The 22,925-nt window shown below is 43.9% G+C and overlaps 1 protein-coding gene across 8 annotated transcripts in view; it reads left to right on the forward strand.

Annotated features, from left to right (window-relative positions):
- Window positions 1-22,925, forward strand: part of FLNA (filamin A) — a 1,106,834-nt gene that overhangs the window by 850,995 nt on the left and 232,914 nt on the right. For all 8 annotated transcript variants that reach the window (XM_044080337.1, XM_044080332.1, XM_044080334.1 and 5 more), the window contains one exon: window positions 20,980-21,141. In XM_044080337.1, coding sequence (XP_043936272.1) covers window positions 20,980-21,141 — 162 coding nt within the window. The remainder of the gene's footprint in view (window positions 1-20,979; window positions 21,142-22,925) is intronic.

Consider the following 22,925-nt stretch of genomic DNA (forward strand, 5'->3'; position numbering starts at 1 on the left):
CTTACTGTATTCCTTGCTTAGGCCCTGACAACGACGTAGCTAGTTGTCGGTTTTGTGCTAGATTCAATCAGCGTACAATTAAACGCAGGTACGATTTTGCAGGTACGATTTTGCTTTTCATTACTTCGGTAGGCGCTTTAACTACAAAATGTCGTCTGATACGGTTCCCGCTACCGGAGTTCACAAACGTCGCAAGGATAAAGACAGGCCTCAGAGGTCAAAATCTGATAGGCATAAGCGGAGCCAGCTTCAGGTTCGCCAGTCAGTGAGGCGCTTTTGCAGCCCCTATCGGTCATTTCAGAACAGATGGCCGAAACGGACTCTTATGAGGAGCCAACCAGGCCTTTAAATATTTCAATGGCAGGACCTTTGGACAATGCTCCGGATGGGTCCGGAGCCGCTGTGCAGGTACCGGCTTCCGAAGGGGTTTTCAGGCCTACTCAGCTTCTTATAAAGGCAAAGACTCCTTCAAAACCAAAGACTGCAACACAGGCCTCTTCTGAACCGGCTCCCAAGTCACAAACAGTTACTCAAGATGGCGGAGGATTTACTTACTATGATTAGGGGTTCACAGCCCCCTCCAGATAAAAGGCCAAGGCAGGAAGTTTATTATGATTCCTCTTATCAGGCTTCTGTTTCTTCAGTTTCTTCTTCTGACCAGGAATATTCTTTCCCTCCTTATGAGGATTCTGATGCTGAGGAATCCATTCCTTCAGCTTCTCCCCCTGAGGATTTCTCTTTTGGGGAAACTTTGCATGAAATGAGGGAACATTTCCACTGGGAAGGACCAGAGTATTCGGAATCTAAGAAAAGACTAAGGGATTTTCTTCTTCTTCCCCAACATAGACCCCTGGCTATTCCTCCTGTTTTGGATATTATGGATGATGCCTTTTCGGTGGCTAACTTAATCCCTGGTTCTTTTCCTCCTGCTCCTGTTAAGCCTGATAGATATTACAGGGTTCCCGATTCCCACCAGTTTTTATACAAGAACCCTTCTGACCCTGAAACCATTTCTCAGGGTCCTAAGGGAGTTAAGGCCGCTTCTGCCAAAAACCCCATTCCCACTTAGAAGGATTCTAGATCTTTAGAAAGATGGGGCAAAAAAGTGTACACTTCTACTTTGTCCATTAGGGCTTTAAACTGTCATATTTCATATGCTGAAATACCAGGAATTTCTCTTGTCTGTTTTAAAACAAAAGCTTACTTCCATTTCTGCCTGTGCAGATAAGGAATTACATGACTTATTGCATGCCACTGAACAAGTTGGAAAGCATGGTTTACACTGTGGATTTGATGCCTTGGAGGCTTCTTGTAGGGCTGCTGCCTCTGGTACAGTCATTAGAAGGCATGCATGGCTAAAGGAACAACATTTGCCAGAACAAGTAAAAGCTAAATTATTGGATGCTCCTGTTCAGCATAATGTTTTGTTTGGATCAAAAGCTGAAGAGGTGATTAAAAAGATGGAGGATAAGGCGAAATCCATGCAAACAGTTAGATTTCTTACAAGTACAGCCACCAAGATTTAGCAGGAATTGGCCTTCTAAAAATTGGTCCTTTCCCACTTCAGACAGGCCTCAGAGGGGTAGCTATAGATGCTCCAGAGGAAGGCCTCAAACACAAGCCTCTTATAGACCAAGACAGTGGACTGCTTCCACCCCTAGGGGAGGAGAGGATAGGTCACAAACTCATAGGAAACAAACTCGATGACTCCCTCTGTTGGGCTGCAGGAACTTCTTGCCTGGAAGCCCCCCTCGGAGGAAAACTCTTTTTTATCAAAATTGGACTCGTATAACTCAAGACAAGTGGGTTCTGGATGGGGTTTTAAGAGGTTACAAATTCCATTTTCATACCTTGCCAAGACCAAGCGGATGGCCAGACCTTCCAAAACATCAATGGACAGAGGCCTTAAACCAGGTGGAAGCACTTTTGGCTATGAAAGCCATAGAACTGGTTCCACTTGCAGAGATGGGACAAGGTTTTTACTTGAGGCTCTTTCTAGTTCCCAGGAAGCAAAACTCATGGAGACCCATTCTGGATCTCAGTCTTGAACACCTTTCTAGAAATTCCAAAATTCAAGATGCTTACTCTTCAGCAGCTACTTCCAATGCTATCCAAAGATGCGTGGATGGTAACTTTGGATTTAATGGAGGCATATTTACACATTCCCATCAGGCAGGAATGCAGAAAATACCTCAGGTTCAAGGCCGGATCGAGGCACTTTCAATTCTCTGTGCTGCCCTTTGGATTGTCTACTGTGCCCAGGGTCTTCAAATGCCTGGCTCCAGTAGTAGCTTACTGCAGACTCAAGGGGATTCAAATTTACCCTTATCTGGACGACTGTCTAATTCAGGCAGACGGCAAGGATGTCTTACTCCAGCATTTAGTTTGTACAAAACCTCCAAGTTCCTGGGATTTTCTGTAAACATAAAGTCAAATTTGACACCCTCACAGCAGATAACTTTTCTGGGTGCTCTTCTAAACACCACAACCCAGATGGCATTTCTGACATCCGAGAAACCATTACAGCTGGCTTCAACTTTCAAAACCTTGGCAACTTTAACTCGACTATCTGCAAGGAAATTCCTGCAGGCTCTGGATTACATGGCTTCCTGCATCCTTCTCGTACCATATGCAAGACTACACATGAGGAAAATACAGTGGTACCTAAAAAGTGTATGGTCTCAGCATTGCCACAGTTTAGACATACTGATCTCCGTCCTGCCTTGCCTTCAAAAGGAATTTCTTTGGTGGTCCAGGGTGTGTACTCTAAACAAAGAGAAACCCTTTTGTTTGCCTCCTGCCACTCGGACTCTAACCATGGACACGTCGGATTATGCTTGGGGAGCCCATTTTCAGGGCAACTGTCTGCAGGGCCTTTGGACAAAGGAACACAAGCGCCTGCATATCAATTTAAAGGATATGTTAGCCGTTCAGAAAGCCCTAATGGCTTTCAGAAATCTTCTACAACCAGGACAACTACTAATACGGACAGACAACACCACAGTTATGTGGTACATAAGCAGGGGGGATCTCATTCCTACCCCCTTTGCAGACTAGCCATGGATCTATGGAACACAGCTCTAGCTTACAATCTGGACCTTCAAGCTCAGTTTCTACCAGGGAAGCAAAACTTCTTGGCAGACAGTCTGAGCAGAAACCTTTCGGATCCACACGAGTGGATGCTAGACACCAGAATATTCAGGATGATAACAGCAGTCTGGGGATGTCCCCATATAGACCTCTTTGCATCCCATCTCAATCAACTACAGAATTTTTGCACCAGGACTTTCCACAAAGAAGCTTGGAAAGTGGATGCCCTATCATTCAGTTGGAGGAACCTCTCGGGGATGTGCCTTTCCGCCTCTTCCTCTTCTTCCACGGGTATTATTAAAGATAAAACAGGACAAGCCCAAGATGATGATCTTGCTGGCCCCAAATTGGCCTCGGCAGATTTGGTACCCAACTCTAAAACAAAACCTATTTTACCTCTGTCTCCGAACCTTCTGTCCCAACATCAGGGTCAGGTTCTACACTCATGTCAGCACTCTCAGCCTGGTGGCCTGGTTAATCCAGGGCCTTTGATTTTTTTTCTTTCCTACCCAAGCAGGTTATGGATGTCATTTTAGAAGCCAGACGTCCTAACACTAGAAAATCCTATGCAGGAAAATGGAAAAGATTTTGTTCCTGGATGCAGGCTCAGGATTCTGATCCTTTTCTTGCGAACATTTCTTCTATTTTATTTTACTTAACAGATCTCTTGCATAAGGGTGTCTCTTTCTCTTCTATTAAGATACATGCCTCTGCTATTTCGGCTCATTATAATACAGACCCTCCAATCTTTTCCTACCAGCTCATGAGACAGTTTCTCAGAGGAGCTAAGAATTTAAGACTACCTAGATCTCCTCCCATTCCTGCTTGGGATCTCGACTGTTTTGGAAAAACCTAACCTTGCCTCCTTTTGAGCCGGCTGCCTCTTCTGACATCAAGTTTTTATCTTGGAAGACAGCTATCCTGTTAGCCCTAACCTCTGCCAGGAGAGTTTCAGAGTTTCAAGCTCTTATGGCTGTGGAACCATATATTATTTTTCATCAAGACAGGGTGTCTTTGAGGACTAATCCTACCTTCATGCCTAAGGTGGTTTCCAAAGTGGCTTTAAATCAAACTATACACTTGCCAACTTTTTTCCCCACTCCTCAAAATAAAGGGGAAAGGATCTTGCATTCCTTGGATGTGCACAGACAATTACGTTTTTACCTGGACAGAACCAAGGACATCAGAAAATCAGAACAATTGTTTGCTTCTTATGCTTCAAGTTCCCAAGGTAAAGCCATTTCAAAACGGACCATTTCTAACTGGATTGCTCATGGAATCAGATTTTGTTGTTCACACCATGGAAAACAAATCCCAGGGAGTATACGGACTCATTCCACCAGAGCTGCTGCCACTTCTGCGGCCTTCCTCAGGGGAGTTCCTACCAAAGACATTTTGGAAGCTGCAACTTGGAGTTCAGTGCATACTTTTTCTAAGCACTACAATCTACCTCTCTACTCTAAGTCTAGGGCAGGCTTTGCCTCTGCAGTCTTGGAGGGCCTTTTAGCCGCCCCTTCTTCATGACCACCTCCCTTTCTTTCAGCTTTGGGATTCTACCCTACAGTCATGACTGCAACAGTGAAACATGATTAACATAGTACAGTTGTGTACACCTACCATAAATGTAGATGTTAGTGTCTTCACTGTTGCAGTCTGGGTTTCCCTCCCACCTGTCCCCTCTTATTTTTACTTTTTTATGGTTCCTTTTTTCACCATTCTTCTGAGGTGTATTTGCAAAGGGTATGAGACCTTTATCATTTTGGGACTCCTGACATCTGGGGCAAGAAAAAACTGGAGAAGATGGCGTCTGCTGTCAGCTTTGTACTCCTGGCGCTCTGACGTCAAGGAGCATGGTTGAACAGCCGATGCCGGACCCAGACTTTGGGATTCTGGCTGACCGAGGGCTGCCTGCCAGCAGGGGAGAACCCTACAGTCATGACTGCAACAGTGAAGACACTCTAACATCTACATTTATGGTAGGTGTACACAACTGTGCTTTCTCCCTCGGGTAAACTCACATTGCTAGAGGTTTTAATAGTATTATGTGGCCCAGAAAGTGCCAATATCTCTTGTAACACCAGAAGCACAAAAACATTAGAACCAGACCCTTTGGAAAGAGTTGACATGGGGGTCAGAAATTTGATTAACTTCGTGATTTCTCTTTTCAACAAGGCAACATCTTCCTTTAGTTGGGAAATCTCTACCTCCTGTCCTGAAGGAGGAATAGGTGCAGCATTGAATGTGTCCAAAGAATACATTGCAGCTAGTTACACCAACAGTCACTGTTGACCACAAAAGGTGTACAAAGCAATGAATCAACAAGTAAAAAATAAAGCACCAAGGCTGCTGAACGATTCTTCCTTTATTAAAAATGCTCCAAACATTAAGCGCTTTCATCTGTCCTAGGGGAGACTTCATCAATGTATACTCAATGAGACAAAACAAATTTAAATACTGTAAAAAGTCATTTTATTGGCTGTTCATTAATTGGCTAAAGTGTATTTAAAATATTCACTAAAATTACCATTGAAATAGGTTTGTCGTACCAAAATACTAATATGCTTGAAATGGAATGAATTACCAAGAACAGAACTTGCATTGAAACTAGAAATGTGTTTAATCTTTCTGCCCTTTCTTTTAATTCAGCTTTTAAAGAAATACTTGTCATTGAGACCAGGTAGAAACTTTAGCTGCTAACCTTGGTTGCCAATCCATTTCTCTCCTGTTAAGTACATTTTTTCCGGTCACCACCTCTGGGCTCAATTGTTATAACTTCCAAAATCCCTAATAAGTGGGAAAAACCTGGTCGTACTTTTAGAATGCCTATATGGGGCATTAGATGTTCTTCGTGTTTCACTGCTGCAGTCATTACATTTGGGTAATCCTGCTGGCAGGTTGCACTCAGCCGGCCTGAATTCCAAAGTCTTGGGTCCTGCATCGGCTGCTGTTGCCCTTTCCCTGATGTCAGGGGTACAGAAGTAGCCAACACCATTTTCTTCAGTCTTTCTTGCCGCACGGTGCCCGAAGTAAAAGCAGTTCGCAAGTGCCAGTCGGCTGATTCCTGGGATTTTCTAAATTGAATTTCAGACCCGAAGTCTTCAATAAAGCTAAGTACCCCATTGGGGAAACTTTTTTTTTTTTTCTTGCTCCAGACCGATGTCAAAAAAAGTTAACAATTGTATTTCTTGTGGGAAGCAAATACCTCAAGGATTTTCACTCTTACTGTATTCCTTGCCTAGGCCTTGACCACGATGTTGCTAATTGTCGGTTTTGTGCTAGATTTAACCAACGCACTATTAAGCGTTATGTTCGATTTTGCTTTTCTTTACTTTGGCCAAATGTTTAATTACATAATGCCATCGGAGCAGCCGACTACCGGAGTTCATAAAAAGCCCAAGGAAAAAGAAAAGGACAGGCATCCAAGGTCCAAAACCGACTAAGCCTCGTCTAGGCCAGTCGCCGGTTCTCAGTGAGGTGCTTTCGCAGCCCCTGACGCCCGCTACCTCAGAGCCACAGGCCGCTTCAGACTCCCACGTGGAGACTGCTAGGCCTCTGGATACTCAAGGTATTGGGCCTTCGGAAACTAATCCCTTAGATGGGTCTGGAGCTGCTGAGCTGGCATCTGCTTCTGAGGGTGTTTTCAGACCTACACAGCTCTATATCAAGCCAACTTCAGTAACAGACTAAAACTGTTTTAAAGACAAGAAAACAGTACAGCATTCTCAAGGACAGACTTCCATGCCTAAGAAACGTATGCTCAAAATGGCCGAAGACCTAATTACTTTGATCAGGGGCTCCCATCCCCCTTCTGATAAGAGGCCTAGGCAAGACACTGAATAGGATTCCTCTGATCAGGTTTCCATTTCCTCTGACTCCTCTTCAGAACAGGGATACTCTATTCCTCCCTATGAGGATTCTGATGCTGAAGACTCTATTCCTTCAGCTTCTGAGGATTATTAATTTTGGGAAACCTTGCGTACCATGAGGGAGCATTTCTCCTGGGAGAGCCAAGATTATTCAGATTCTAAGAAAAGGCTCAGACTCTTACTTCCTCATCACAGACCTCTTGCTATTCCTCCTGTTCTAGACATTGTAGATGTCTTTTCAGAGTCCAGCCTGTCTCCCGACTCTACCTCCTGCACTTGTTAAGCCAGACGGATACTACAGGGTTCCAGATTCTCATAAATTCCTATATAAGAACCCTGCTGCTGACCCAGAAACTATTTCACAGGGTCCCAAAGGGGTCAAAGCTGTTACTGCAAAAAACCCTGTCCCCTCAAATTGTAGGGCACTGGACAGATGGGGGAAAAAGTTTACACTTCTGCTACCTTGGCGGGCTTTAAATTGTCAGTTTTATGTTTAAATAGCAATACTTAATGTCTCCGTTAAAACAGAAAATGTTGACAAATTCTGAATGTGCCGAGAACAAGGAATTGCAGGATTTATTGCATGTAGCTGAACAAGTGGGAAAAACATACTTTGCAATGTGGTTATGATTCACTGGAGGCCTCTTACAGGGCCGCTGTAACAGGCAAGGTCATTAGAAGGCTTGCTTGGTTAAAAGAACAGACTCTGCCTGATCATGTTAAAACAAAATTATTGGATGCTGCATTACAGCATGATACTTTGTTTGGTGTTAAGGCAGAAGAGGTGTCGAAGAAAATGGAGGATAAAGCTAAATCTATGCAGACGGTGAAGGATTTCTTACAGGTGCAGCCACCCAGATTTAGCAGGAACTGGCCTTCTAAAGATTGGTCCTTTCCCATGTCAGACAGACCACAGAGGACGCCCTAGAGGTGGACAACAGCCCTAGGGCTCATACAGGCCCAAACAGTGGGGTGCTTCTACCTCCAAAAGCAGAGAAGACAAATCAGCCATATAGGAAACAGTCCCAATGACTTCCCACTGTCAATGCCAAGCATTTATCTTTTGGCAGCACCCTTAGGGGGAAAGCTAGCACTTTTTTCACAAAATTGGCACAGGATTACCCAGTACAAATGGGTTTTAAATAGTCTGTCAGGGCTACAGGTTCCACTTTCACACCCAAAGGCAAAAGGTATGCCGGACCTGCCACACAATCAGTGGGCAGAGGCACAAAACCAAGTTTCATCTCTCATGGACATGATGCTATTCAGCCAGTGCCACAAGAGCAGGGACAAGGATTTTACTCTAGACTTTTCTTAGTACCAAGAAAGGACAAAGCATGGAGACAGATTCTGGACCTGTCTATTCTAAATACTTTTCTGGACGTTCCAAAATTCAAAATGTTGACACTGCAGCAGCTTCTGCCCATGCTGGGCAAAAAGGCTTGGCTTTTAACTTTGGACCTCAGAAGCATACCTGCATGTCCCAATCAGACAATCTTGCAGAAGATACCTCCGATTCATAGCTGGCTCAAAGCACTTCCAATTCTCTGCACTGCCCTTTGGCCTATCTACTGCATCCAGGGTCTTCATAAAATGCCTGGCACCCGTAATTGCGTTTTGCAGACAAAAAGGAATTCAAATATATCCATACTTGGATGACTGCCTTATTCAAGCAGAGGCCAAAGACATTCTACTAAAGCATCTGGCGTTTGTAAAAAGATTACTAATTTGCCTAGGGTACACAGTAAATGAAAAGAAACCAAAATTAGTACCCTCTCGAGATATTTCTGGGTGCAAGCTTAAATACAACTGCCCAGATGGCTTATCTCATGCCAGATAAAGGCATCAGACTTCTTACTTCGAAAACATGGTAACAAAGACCGTTATCTGCAAGAAAAATTCTGCAGGCTCTGGGCTACATGGCCTTCTGCATTCTAATTCCATATGCAAGACTGCATATGAGGAAACTACAGTGGTACCTAAAAAGTGTTTGGACTCAACATTGCCACAGCCTGGAATCCTTAATTACCCTCATTTCTTGCCTACAACAGGGGTTTTGATGGTGGGCACAGGCCGGTCTCCACAACAAGGGACACCATTCACTTTACCCACAGCCAGGCAAACACTAACAGATGCATCAGATTATGCCTGGGAGGCCCACATGGCAGGAAAATGTATTCAGGGCACATGACCCCCAAGCCAAAGGCATCTACACATCAATCCAAGAGATGCTAGCTGTACAAAATGCCCTGACAGCCTTCAAGGACCTACTTCATCCAGGACAGCTGCTAAAGACGGACAACACCACAGTCGTGTGGTACATAGGGGGGCACACATTCCTACCCCCTCTGCAGACGAGCCATGATTTTGTGGAACACAGCATTGACTTGCCAACTACACCTGCAAGCACAATTCCTGCCCGGAAAAACAAATGCTCTGGCAGATGAACTAAGCAGAAACCTCATGGACCCTCTTGAGTGGAAACTAGATCCACAAATCTTCAGCATAAGGAAATGGGGACGCCCAGACATAGATCTTTTTGCCTCCCCTCACAACTGCCAACTTCAGAGATTCTGCACAAGGGCTTATCACGAACAAGCATGGAAATGCCCTGTCATTCAGCTGGAACAACTTTACAGTATATACCTTTCCTCCACTGCGTCTCCTCCCCAAGGTACTCCTAAAGGTCACATGTGAGAAGCCACAAATGATACTGACTGCCCCGGATTGGCCATGCCAACACTGGTACCCAATCCTAAGGAGCTTGTCCCAATGCCCAGCCTGTACATTAACTCAAATTCCTCATTTACCGACCCAACAAAACAATCAGATCTTGCACAGCCAACTCTAAATCTAGCTGCATGGAGGATACTGTAACCATTCAGAATACACCTCTCTAAAGCGGTTATAGATGTCATTTTGGAGGCCAGGAGGCCCAGCACCAGAAAATCTTGTGCAGAAAAATGGAAGAGATTCTGTGCTTGGAACCAGGCACAAGGAATTGGCACGCTTGTTCCAAATATTCCTCAGATTTTACAATATCTAACTGAGATGCTGGACAAAGGCCTATCCTCATCAATGGAGATCCATGCCTCTACCATTTCAGCTCATTACAATACAGACCCACCTATTTTTTCATAGCCATTGCTTAGGCAGTTCCTCAGGGGGGCCAAAAACATAAGACCTCCAAGGAGAGCACTAATACCTGCATGGGACCTCAAATTTTGTCTTGAAAAAACTCAATGCTTCCTTTTCAGCCAGCCAATACAGGTGACACAAAAAGCTCTGCTCCTAGCAATAACTTCAGCAAGAAGAGTGAGTTACAGGCATTAATGGCTCTGGAACCTTTCATTATCTTCCATCTGGACAGGGTTTCTCTAAGGACAAACCCAATATTTATGCCTAAGGTAGTGTCCAGTGTGGCTCTTGACCAAACCATTAATTTGCCTACTTTTTACCCAAAACCGCAGAATAAAGGGGAGAGACTTCTGCATTCTTTGGACATACACAGACAGCTACGCTTCTACTTGGATAAAACTAAAGCTTTCAGAAAGACTGAGCAACTTTTAGTGGCGTATGCTGCAGGATCACAAGGAAAGGCTATCTCAAAGCAGACTATTTCAAAATGGATAGGACACTGCATTCGTTTCTGCTATTCACAACATGGTAAATCAGTGCCTAAGGGCATTGGACCACATTCTACCAGGGCAGCAGCCTTCCTCAGAGGCATACCAACCAAGGATATTTTGGAGGCTGCAACTTGGACTTCAGTGCACACTAGCACTACCACTTGCCTCTCTACTCTAAATCCAGAGCAGGCTTTGCCACTGCAGTCTTGCAGGGCCTTCTAGCTACTCCTAATTCTAGTTAGACCCAGCCGCCCAACCAAAGTGTAATGACTGCAACAGTGAAACACTATGAACATAGTACAGTTGTGTACCTACCATAAATGTAGATGTTGGAGTGTATTCACTGTTGCAGTCCAGGTTACCCACCCACCATCCCCCTTTCTTTGCTGGGACTTATCTGTACTTCTCTATCCTATGCAACCTATGTGGTGTATTTGCTTGTAGATGAAGGTGTTTTGGTGCATGCTTTTATTAGCAATGTTTTTTAGCCTACCCTTTTGGGGGCACCTGACATCTGGGGCAAGAAAAACTGAAGAAAATGGTGTCTGCTGCATCTTTTATACCCCTGGCGCACTGATGTCAGGGAAGAGGCGACAGCAACAGATGCCGGACCAAGACTTTGGAATTCAGGCCGACTGCGGGTAGCCTGCCAGCAGGATAACCCAAGTGTAATGACTGCAACAGTGAAAACATTCTTAACCTCTACATTGATGGTAGGTACACAACTGCACTTTACTAGTCTGTTTTGTGCTATATTTAACCAACACACTAAGTGTCGGTATGATTTTGCTTTAAACTTTTTTGGGCGCTGGTTAAATTATCCAGAAATGTCTTCAGATAGCCATCCGACTACCGGAGTTCACAAAAAAACGCAAGGAAAAGGAAAGAGATAAACAACTGAGGCTCAAAACCGACAAAGCTTCTCCTAAGCCATTCGCCGGTTCTCGGTGAGGTGCTTTCACAGCCCCTGACGCCCGCTACTTTAGAGTTGCAGGCCACTACTGACTCCCACGTGGAGTCTGCCATGCTGCTGGATACTCAAGGTATTGGAGCCTTGGATGCTAATCCCTCAGATGGGTCTGGAGCCGCTGAGCAGGTACCTGTTTCTGAGGCCTAGGCAAGAGACTGAGTCTTCAGATCAGGTTTCTAGTTCAGATTCCTCTTCTAATCAGGAATACCCCCCCATGAGAATTCTGATGTTGAAGAATCTATTCCTTCATCTCCTCCTGAGGATTCTTTTGGGGAAACTTTGCATACCATGAGGGAGCACTTCCACTGGGAGCCAAGATTTTTCAGAATCTAGAGAGGCACAGGGATTTTCTTTTACTACCTCAGCACAGGCCTCTAGCAATTCCACCTGTTAGACATTGTAGATGTGTTTTTGGAGTCTAGTCTGACCCCCTTACTCCCAGCTCCTGTAAAGCCTGACAGATATTACAAGGTTCCCGACTCTCTCAAATTTTCTTTTTAAAAACCCTGCTGCTGACTCTTTCACAGGGTCCAAAGGGAGTTGGGGCTTCCATTGCAAAAAAACTCAACCCCCTCTGACGGAGATTCTAGGGCACTGGATAGATGGGGGGGGGGGGGGGGGCAAAAAGGTTAACACATCTGCAACTTTGGCTACAAGGGCCGTAAACTGTCAGTTTCATATGCTCAAATATCAGCAACATGTCATGGGATTGCTTAAACAGAAAATGTTTAACTCTGTGCAGAAAACAAGGAAATGCAGGATTTATTGCATGCAGCTGAACAAGTTGGAGGCATACTTTGCAGTGTGGTTTTGATTCCTTGGAGGACTCCTGCAGGGCTGCAGTTACAGGTTCTGTAATTAGGAGGCATGCTTGGTTAAAGGAACAAAATTTGCCTGATCAAGTTAGTTAAATTGTTAGATGCACCCTTACAGCATGATACTTTGGTGTTAAGGCAGAAGAGGTGTTAAAGAAAATGGAGGACAAAGCTAAATCGTCTAGGTTTAGTAGACACTGGCCTACAAAAAAATTGGTCCTTTCCTACTGCAAAGGGGCAGATCCAGACGCCCTAGGGGCAGATCCCAGGCGCATGGTTCATACAGGTCAAAGCAATGGGGTGCTTCTATCTCCAGAGTTGGAGAAGATAAATCACAAACATACAGGAAGCAGTCCCAATGACTTCCTCTTCCTGCACCAAGCACTTGTCTACTGACAGCACCCTTAGGGGGGAAATTAGCACTTTTTTCTCAACTGGCATATTGTAACCCAGGACAAGTGGGTTCTAAATAGTGTCACAAGGCTAAAAGTTCCATTTCCATACTCTGCCAAAGGCAAATGGCTGGCCAGATCTGCCAAAAAAATCAATGGGCAGAGGCACAAAAACAAGTCTCATCCCTCATGGACATGGGGGCCATTCAACAAGTACCAAAGCAAGAGCAGGGACAAGAATTTTACTCTTGGTACCCAGAAAGGACAAGGCCTGGAAGCCGATACTGGACCGATCTACTCTGAACACATTCCTGGATATTCCAAAATGCAAAATGTTGAGTTTGCAACAGCTTCTGCCCATGCTGGGCAAGAATGATTGGCTTGTGACTTTAGACCTAAAAGAGGCATACCTGCATGTTCCGATCAGACAATCATGCAGAAGATACCTCCGATTCAAGGCTGGTTCAATGCATTACCAATTCTCTGCACTGTTCTTTGGCTTATCTACTGCGCCCAGGGTATTTACAAAGTGCCTGGCACCAGTAATTGTATTCTGCAGACAGAGGAATACAAATATATCCTTATTTGGACGACTGTCTAATTCAAGCAGAGAACAAGGACATTCTTCAACATCTGGCGTTTGTGAAAAGACTTCTAACATGCCTAGGGTACACAGTCAACAAAAAGAAATCAAAACTAGTACCCTCTCGAGAGATAATATTCCTGGGTGCAAGCTTGAATACAACTGCCCAGATGGCTTATCTCGCACCAGACAAAGGCAACTGACTACCTATTTCAAAATATTTGCAACAAAGGCCCAGTTATCTGCAAGAAACATTCTGCAGGCTTTGGGCTTCTTGGCATCCGGCATCCTACTAATTCCATATGCAAGACTGCATATGAGGAAACTTCAATGGTACCTAAAAAGTGTTTGGACTCAACATTGCCACAGCCTGGAAACAGTCATTACTCTCAGCCTGGAAACAGTCATTACTCTCAATTCCCTGCCTGCAGCGGGAGTTTCGATGGTGAGCCAAAGGCTTGTCACCAGAACAAGGGACAGCCATTCACTTTACCCCCAGCCAGGCAGACATTAACCAATGCATCAGATTATGCCTGGGGGGCCCACATGGTAGGAAGATGCATTCAGGGCACATGGTCCTCAAACCAAATGCATCTGCATGTCAATCAGAGACGCTAGCTGTCCAAAATGCCCTGACAGCCTTCAAGGATCAACTTCATCCAGGACAACTACTGATGAACACCACAGCCATGTGGTATATAAACAAGCAAGGGGGCACACATTCTTACCCCCTATGCAAACTAGCCATGACCTTGTGAGACTGCTTTGATTTGCCAAGTACATCTGCAGGCACAATTCCTGCCAAGAAAGGAAAATACTCTGGCAGACGAACTAAGCAGAAACCTCATGGATCACCCGATTGGAAACTGGATCCACAAGTCTTCAACATAAGGAAATGGGGATGCCTGGACATAGATCTATTTGCCTCCCCTCACAATTGCCAACTAAAAAGATTCTGCACAAGGACTTCTCACAGACTAGCATGGAAAGTGGACACACTATCTTTCAGCTGTGAAAACCTATCAGTATATCCCTTTCCCCCACTGCCTCTTCTCCCCAAGGTACTCCTAAAGGTCAGACAGGAGAAGCCAAAGATATGGATTGCCCCAGGCTGGCCATGCCAGTACTGGTATCCAATCCTAAGGAACTTGTCTCTATAGCCAGCTTGGACCTTACTTCAAATTCCTCATCTACTGTCCCAGCAAAGCAATCGGATCCTGCACAGCCAACTCAAGACAAACTTGGCAGCATGGCAGATAATGTAGGCATACAGAAAACGCCTCAGCAAAGCTGTGATGGATGTCATTCTGGAAGCCAGAAGGCGTAGTACTAGAAAGTCTTATGCTGGAAAATGGAAGATGTGTGTTTGGAACCAGGCACAAAATGGAAGATATGTGCTTGGAACCAGGCACAAGGAACAGATAAAACTATACCAAATATTCCTCAGATTTTGCAATACTTAACTGAGATGCTGGACAAAGGCCTATCTTTTTCATCAATTAAAAATTCATGCCTCTGCCATTTCGTCTCATTACAGAGCCACCTCTTTTTTTTTTTTTTTTTTCTTATCCTCTATTAAAGCAGTACCTGAGAGGAGCCAAAAATTTAAGGCCTCCAAGGAGGTTACCAATACCTGCATGGAACCTCAACTATGTCTTGGAAAAGCTCACCCTACCTCCTTTTGATCCAGCTGCTACTTTCACCCTACCTCCTTTTGAACCAGCTGCTACTGCTGATATTAAGCTTTTATCTTGGAAAACAGCTCTGCTCCTAGCAATTACTTCTGCCAGATGAGTTTGAGCTTCAGGTGCTCATGGCTGTGGAACCTTTCATCATGTTTTATCCAGTCTCCCTGAGGACAAACCCAACACTTATGCCAGAGGACAAACCCAACATTTATGCCTAAAGTGGTGTCCAGTGTGGCTCTTAACCAAACTATTCATCTGCCAACTTTTTATCCAAATCCACAGAACAAGGGGGAGAGAATTCTGCATTCTTTTGATGTACACAGACAACTTGGATTCTACTTGGACAGAACCAAGGCTTTCAGGAAGACCGAGAGCAATTACTAGTGGCATATGCTGCAGGATCACAAGGAAAGGCCATCTCAAAGCAGACCATTTCTAAATGGCGAGGCCACTGCATTTGTTTCTGCTATTTACACCATGGCAAACCAGTGCCTAAGGGCATTAGGCTACATTCCACCAGAGCTGCAGCCACTTCAGCAGCCTTTCTCAGGGGAGTACCAACCAGGGACATTTTAGAGGCAGCTACTTGGAGTTCAGTGCACACCTTCACAAAGCATCTGCCACTCTACCATCTGCCACTCTACTCTAAATGCAGGGCAGGTTTTGCCACTGCAGTTCTGCAGGGCCTCATAGCTGCTCCTACTGCTGTCTAGCTCCAGCCTCCCAGCCATAGCTTTGAGACTGTACCCAAATGTAATGACTGCAACAGTGAAACACTAAACATAGTACAGTTGTGTACACTTGCCATAAATGTAGATGTTAGTGTATTCACTGTTGCAGTCCAGGTTACCCACCTGCCTTCCCCCTTTTTTCTTTGGATATTATCTTTCCTTCTCTGATTTATACAACCTATGTGGTCTGTTTGCTTATAGATGAAGGTAAAATTTATATTGGTATATTTCTGAAATGTATATAATTTGGCTACCCTTTTTGGGGGTACCTGACATCTGAGGCAAGAAAAACTGAAGAAAATGGTGTCTGCTGCTGCTTTTGTACCCCCTGATGAAGGGGCGACAGCAGCCGACGCAGGACCCAAGACTTTGGAATTCAGGCCGGCTGAGGGCAACCTGCCAGCAGGATTACCCAAATGTAATGACTGCAACAGTGAATACACTCGTAACATCTACATTTATGGTAAGTGTACACAACTGTACTTTTTCTTTTTGTTTTCATAAATTTTGCTCCTTGGAGCATGCTCCGTCTTGCCCACAGAATTTTCCATATGTGCCACAGGAAGCAAGATAAACAACCCTCTCTGTTACCTTTCATAAATCTTCCTGTACTCCTACTGTTGCCCAATTGAATGTCCTTATTTTTAATAATATAGGAATATTGTGAACATCTGCCTCAACCTTCCTTCACTAGAAGGTTTTTTACCCTCAATTTTATTCTCCATTAAAGAGTTAATGTTTCTACATATTTTTAAGTGGGCTTACTACCCACAACCTGGTTTACTCCTTTAATTCTAAAAATATTACAATTTGATACAATATCTTTTAAGTCTTTTCAAATAGGGCTATGCTGAACAATAAAAGCTTTTTCTAACTTTATAGGAAGAAACAGTATGCAACTTTATCTCGTAAATTGTTGCCTAATAAGGGCTGATATCTCTTGCCCCATTCTAATACCCCTGTCAAATTATCTTCCACTAAATTAATGGGATATTCCCTTTCCACAGTTTGTGGATCTATTTTAAATGCACTTGAATTATTCAATGAACAGCCAGTGAAATAACTTTTTATAGTATTTAAATTAGTTGTCTCATTGATTGTACATTCTGATGAAGTCTCCCCTAGGAGAGAAAAAAGCGCTTAATGTTTGGAGTATTTTTAATAACGAAAGAATCATTCAGCAGCCTAGGTACTTTATTTTTTCTTCAAGAAATCCTTGATGTCCATCTGCAAAAGAACTGCCTCTTTGGACCCCAAATCAAGTGTTTTAAGAAACTGAAGAAGACAGATTAGACACTCCTACTTAATCTGGGAGGGGGACTTGCAGAAATCACCTCACCTTGTCTCTAAATCCAAGATTGGCAAGATGACCCAAAGGCCAGGTGTGGTGGATTCTAGCACCATGAACCCAGCAGAGTCCCACCCCAGCTCAAACATCTGTCATGAAGTTGGGGGCATATTTTGTCTTCCACAACTGGCAGTCTCCCTTGACAAGTAGGTGCTGAACCTGCTAAGTTCAGATTACAAAATGCAGGCAACCTCTCCTAAAGTTTGAAATTCCTCAACATCCAAAAGGGCAGTTAAAGAAAATGCAGACTCTCTCGTGTAGCAGTGTCCTAGAACTAGTCCAGCCAAAAGATGTAGGAATGGGATTTTAATCCAGCTCTTTAGACTCTGAATAACAAAGGATCTTGGAGGCCCATATTGTACCTCTCAAAGCTGAAGTTCCTCCTGGTCCTCTAATTTTTTAAATGGTTACTCTACAGAAACCCTCAACCTTGAATTTAAGGGACACTTGCCTCCACTTTTCTGTTAGAAAGGAGCACAGGCCCTACTTTCATGTCAAGGCAGGGGATTCACATTAACAGTTCTGTCCCTTTCCTTTTTGAGGAAGACTGGGAGCAGCAGACAAGCCAATGTCTTGCTGCACTAAACTTGTTGCAGGGGAAAGGACATTTTCCCTTATCTGGATAACTTCCCCGTTCAGGCAAACACCTTTTGGAAGAAGTAGGAGCGCCCTTTCAACTGATCAGATTGCTTGGCAAGGAGCACAAGCAAGGAGTTCTCTAGCATTCCAGGGTTCATTGCCTCTTGCAATCTCATGATACCTGTAGCCAAGTTGCGAATAAAATCCAGTGATACCTGAAATGGTGGTGCCAACACATAGTCCTTACAATTCAAATCCTTCCTTGTATCTAGAAGGAACTCTTCTGATGGCTAAGCCAGCTGAATGGAAGTACCAGAGTGCAGGTGAAGTCCAAAGTGCCTGCAGCCTATGCTTTCAACTTTATCTGGGGTGTTCACTTAAACATGAAAGTACTTTCAGGACAAAGCATATTTAATATAAATGGTCTTGAAGGTTATCTGAGCATTTTACATTGCCAGGTTGACACCATGCAGTGTGCTGGTGAGAATAGACAACATCACAGTAGCGCAACACCAAGGTACCAGTATCTCCAGTGCTGGATGGCCTTCTAGCTGTAGTAGATGGCACAGGAGATTGGACTGACTCTCTACTGGCAGAGTACCTACTGGGAGTAGAAAACTTGGCAGATGCATCAGGTTTATGGTAGATCCTCAAGTGGAAGTGAAAGAGGGAAATATTCCAACTCTCTCAGCACAAGTGGGTTGTCAAAAGTAGACCAATTTGCCACAGGCAAATCAGAATTTTTGCTCAAGGACTCCAAAAGGACCTCTGACAGATGCCACCTTTTGGGACTGATGTTTCTCTCTACCTTCTGTCATCCCTGTCTTTCTTCCCCAGGGTATTTCTGAAGATCAGGGAGGCTTGACTGGTATTCTGGTAGGGCCCTTTTTTGGCCTAGACTGGTTCGCCATGCTCCACAGTATGGCCAAGGAGAAACCTTTGCCACTGAAGGTGGACCTTCTGAGTACAGGTGATCATTGTACACCTAAGCATAACTAGCTAGCAGGGTGGATGCTCTCATGTACTCTACCTTTTTCCAAGGACATCTTTAGCAAATCCCAAGAGGCTAGGAGGCAAAGTAGCAGAAAGTTGTACATCTCCAGATGAGGCTCAGTGATGCATGTTGAAGTGACTGCCACTACAACCCAGGCTACTCCTATACATTTGTCTCGTCAACTAGAATTGTACAACTCAAGCCTGCCTTATTCTTCCATAAAGATAACCTGCCTCTGTTGTCTTATGACCCCATTTCTCAAGGGTATCCTACACTTGAAATCTTTGTATCCCTACTTGTGATCTAAGTAGTTGGAGAAACTCTTTCATTTTACCCTTGGAGCCTGCCACCTCTGCTGACCTCAAACTTGCCTGGAAAACTGCTCTGCTGGTGGCAATCACTCCAGCCTTGAGAATGAGCTGTGAGCCCTTGTGGAGGGAACCCTTTCTCATGTTCCATAAAGAGTTCCTCTGTGTACAAACCCATTATACCATAGGCATCCAAGAGCCCCGAATCAAGCCATTAAAATTAACCTTTTTGTCTAACCCTCAGTGCACTGCATTGCCTGGATATGTATATGCAGCTCAGATTGCACAGAACAGAGTCACAGAAATGTAGCCATATATTTGTAGTATTGGCAAAACAGAACCTTGACTTGCTGTAAACTCAAAGGGGATGCAGGTGCTGACAATGAGGGGACACTCCACTAGGACTAAAGCCACTACTGCCGCCTTTAGGGGAGTGCTAACCCTTGTATCCTTGAGGCAGCCACATATTCCTCAAACACATTTTCTAGACGCTGCCACCTCTAGGACCAGGACAGGGGATTAGTCACCCATAGCTGGTCATCTGCCTAACCATCTGTAAATCTTTAGAAACCTTCCCAGTACTAGTTACTACAACAGAGAAACATGGTACAGGTGTGCATCTAATCTGCAGTCTTCACTGCTGCTGTACCTGTTCTCTCCCAAATCCTCTTTCCTTGGCTATCCTTTAGGGTTGGATGCCTAGTTATCCAGTCTGTTAGGTCCCTTCTACTTATCTGTTACCCTTTTTTCTTACACTGGGGACAGTACTGGGCAGGTTGTGCTCCTGACCTTCAAGAAGTGACAGTTTTTTTTTTTGGGGGGGGGGGGGCTTAGGAGATGGTGCTGGCTGGCATTATATCCAGTGGCTCCTCTGACACTCCGGTGTCAGGAAAATCTGTGGTGATGGGGTATGAGTAATTGTTTCAGGCAAGTACATTATGGTAAGTGGATACGACTACATGAGTAACAAATCTGTGCTGATTCAGTGAACAACTTTGCTGTATATTAAAGCTACTATTAGAGGTAATTTTTCTCCTTGTGTAATGTGTGTGTTGGGGGGGGGGGTTGCCCACTGCGCAAAAAGCTTGTTTGGTTATCCACTGGAAGTGGCTTTTATCTGCACTTTCTCTCTTGCACAAATGTCATTTGAATCCATTGTTTTTATTGTACCTGGTTATCTTAAATGGGTAGTACATCTGTTGTGCTGTAACCTGTTGCAGTATACTGGGACCACTGAAAATCTTGAATAGTAACTACCATCCTGTCACTAGCACCAGCAAAATTCTGTGAAGTATTAGTATGGGCTAGTGTCCTTGTCTGCTTCTGGACTTTGGCAGTGGTATGGTACTGAATGCATTACAAGAGTGCCAAGACCTTCAGCATATCCAAATGTCTTGGATAGCATTTTATCTATATGCTCTGTAGTCTGCTCCTTTGAAGTAGGTCCTGGGTATTGCATGTGGTACTGCCTGCATTGACTACTTTTGTACTTTTAAACTAGATTTCTGCATTAAAATCTTTAAAGTCATTGCTGCATTTGTAGAGGAGTGAAGACTTGTCTGATTTTTGGCAGAGTAGAGAGTCCTATACTTTGGAGGGCAGTAAAGTATCTAAGCATGTTTTACTTAGAATTGTATGTTGGAATAACATAAACATCACCTAAAGAGTGACATTTTGGGGCATGCTATCATGCATGTTAGCACTTGTTGCATGTGCTTTACTGTAATTTGTGTTTGACTTGGTGAAAGAGTTTGGAAAATTTAAGTAGAGTGCAGCTCCACTTGATTTTTTTTATTCTGTAGTTATTAAACTTGTGAATTTATTGCAGCAAGATTTCAACTGCATTGAAATGAAGAGGCTTTGGGTAACCATAGGTTGTCTCATCACTTCTTAAATCAACACCTTAGGACTTCAGCCTTCAGAGTGTGAACCTAAAATGCAGACCAACTTATTTTGAAGTACATCACCGTCTTATTTTCTTTCTAGGGGATGAATCGATGCGTATGTCTCAGTTGAAAGTGGGTTCTTCTGCTGACATCCCATTAGATATCGCAGAAACTGACATAAGCCTCCTGAGTGCTTCGATCACTGCTCCATCAGGCCGTGAAGAACCATGTCATTTGAAGATGTTGCGCAATGGCCACATTGGTAAGTTTTTTTTTTTTCCTGTGGGGGAGGAGTGAAGCATATTAATTTTCAGCTGCAGGTTGTGTAATTGTATGCCTTTTGGCTAGTGTGCATCTGCATACAATGAAATGTATACAGTAGGATTATGATATTCCAGGAAAAGATTAGGAAGTGGTTTTAGAGGTGGGAGTGAACTTTGGATTTTCTACAAATGAGAGGGAATTAGATTGCCACGGTGGGTGATTTGAAAAAATGATAGATGTTGGCCCTTCATCCAGCAAATGATCCTTCAGATACTTAATGGAGATCTAGAAAGTTCTGGTGAAAATGTGCAGAAGAGGAAGGTGGCTGTGGAAACCCTGAAGGGAGATGTGGTCCTGCTTTTTGTGGAGAGCTGGTTGTCTGCATAGTTTACTGCCCTGATTGTGATCTGCTATCTTGGCAGAAAATAGAATAGTTACTTGGGGAAAGGCTTATATGGCACAGTTCATAGACAAAGGGATTGCCTGGATCTAGTGATGTCATTGTCCTTCAGCATACATCTATCCAGACATGTGCAACAACTGGAATGTCCACAGATGCCTTGCTAAAAAAGATACAAGGCTCAAGTCCTACATGAACTGACTTTAAAGCCCTGTCGCTGTAGTAGAGGCTGATTTTACTGCTTATCAGCAAATAAAGTGGCATCAACAGTGCCCAGTCTAGGGATCTAAACCTCTTCTGCAAAATCGGCAGAACAGTTTGGAGGGACAGGTATATCTTGCAGAGGATACTGGTGCTGAGGAACAGACTCCCCATCCACACAATATTCAAGCATTACCTAAATCTCTGGATAAAAAATGGAATTTACCTCTGGACTGGCCCGTTTACTACTAAAGGACAGAGGCCACTCTCAAATGCTTTGTTCCACCCATTTGGGTGGGTGGGGGGGGGGTCCCCTTCAAATTATCTGTGGTATGATCCCAGTTATTCTCATTAGGGGTAATGCATATAATTATAGATCAAAAAAAGGGAATTTGCTATCTAAAAAATAGCCCACAAGGGCAGCTAGTTTTAGTACTTGCCTATGAACCTGGGAAAGGGCTCAGTTTTTTTTTGCTGAACTGATCAACATCCAAATAACAGCTCACCCTCTTTGAAGGTCCATATGTAAATCTTGTCTTGAGCACTACTCAGTTCCTTTCCACGGTTGTACTGCAGTTTTGGTGAATTCCTTTGAATAATGCTTCATTTTCAAATTTTAAAGCCTTTGATTTCAAGGTCGCCCTCCATACCAGTGCCAAAGTACTTGGCTCATCTCTGGTTGAAAAAATATTGCTTGCGATAGTGTAGCTGCTTAGCCGCTCTTACAGGCATTTTTTCTTGGGTAAAGGAGACCACCCCTCTGAAGGGTAGTCTTTCTCTGACTTGAAGTTAATTGCCTTATTCCCACTAAATCTTCTACCATGTGGTGATACTGCTTTCTTCAGGGTATTTGTTTTTGGAAATCTGTCTCCTTGAAGGGACACTTAAAAACTGTAATGAGGGTGTCTGACTTTGTTTGGAGCTCCTAGAAAGTTTAGATTGATATTCTGCTACCTTAATGTCAGAACCTTAATTGTTTTTAGAAGATTTGTAATTCAGAACCATGCAAATGTGGTGGTAACCTGGTTAGCAGACTCTACAGTGATGTCCCTTGATTCTGCCAGGGGATCCAGGTTGGTACATGGATACAGTACAGTGCTTGACAGGCTTGGCAAGGTGTCTGCATCAGGCTCTTGAATCTGATTTCTTGGGATGGTGAACATCTGTGAATGTGTTGTGTG

Source organism: Protopterus annectens, chromosome 8.part0 (assembly GCF_019279795.1).
Source record: "Protopterus annectens isolate FY-2018-M chromosome 8.part0, PAN1.0, whole genome shotgun sequence".
Taxonomy (NCBI): Eukaryota; Metazoa; Chordata; order Ceratodontiformes; family Protopteridae; genus Protopterus; species Protopterus annectens.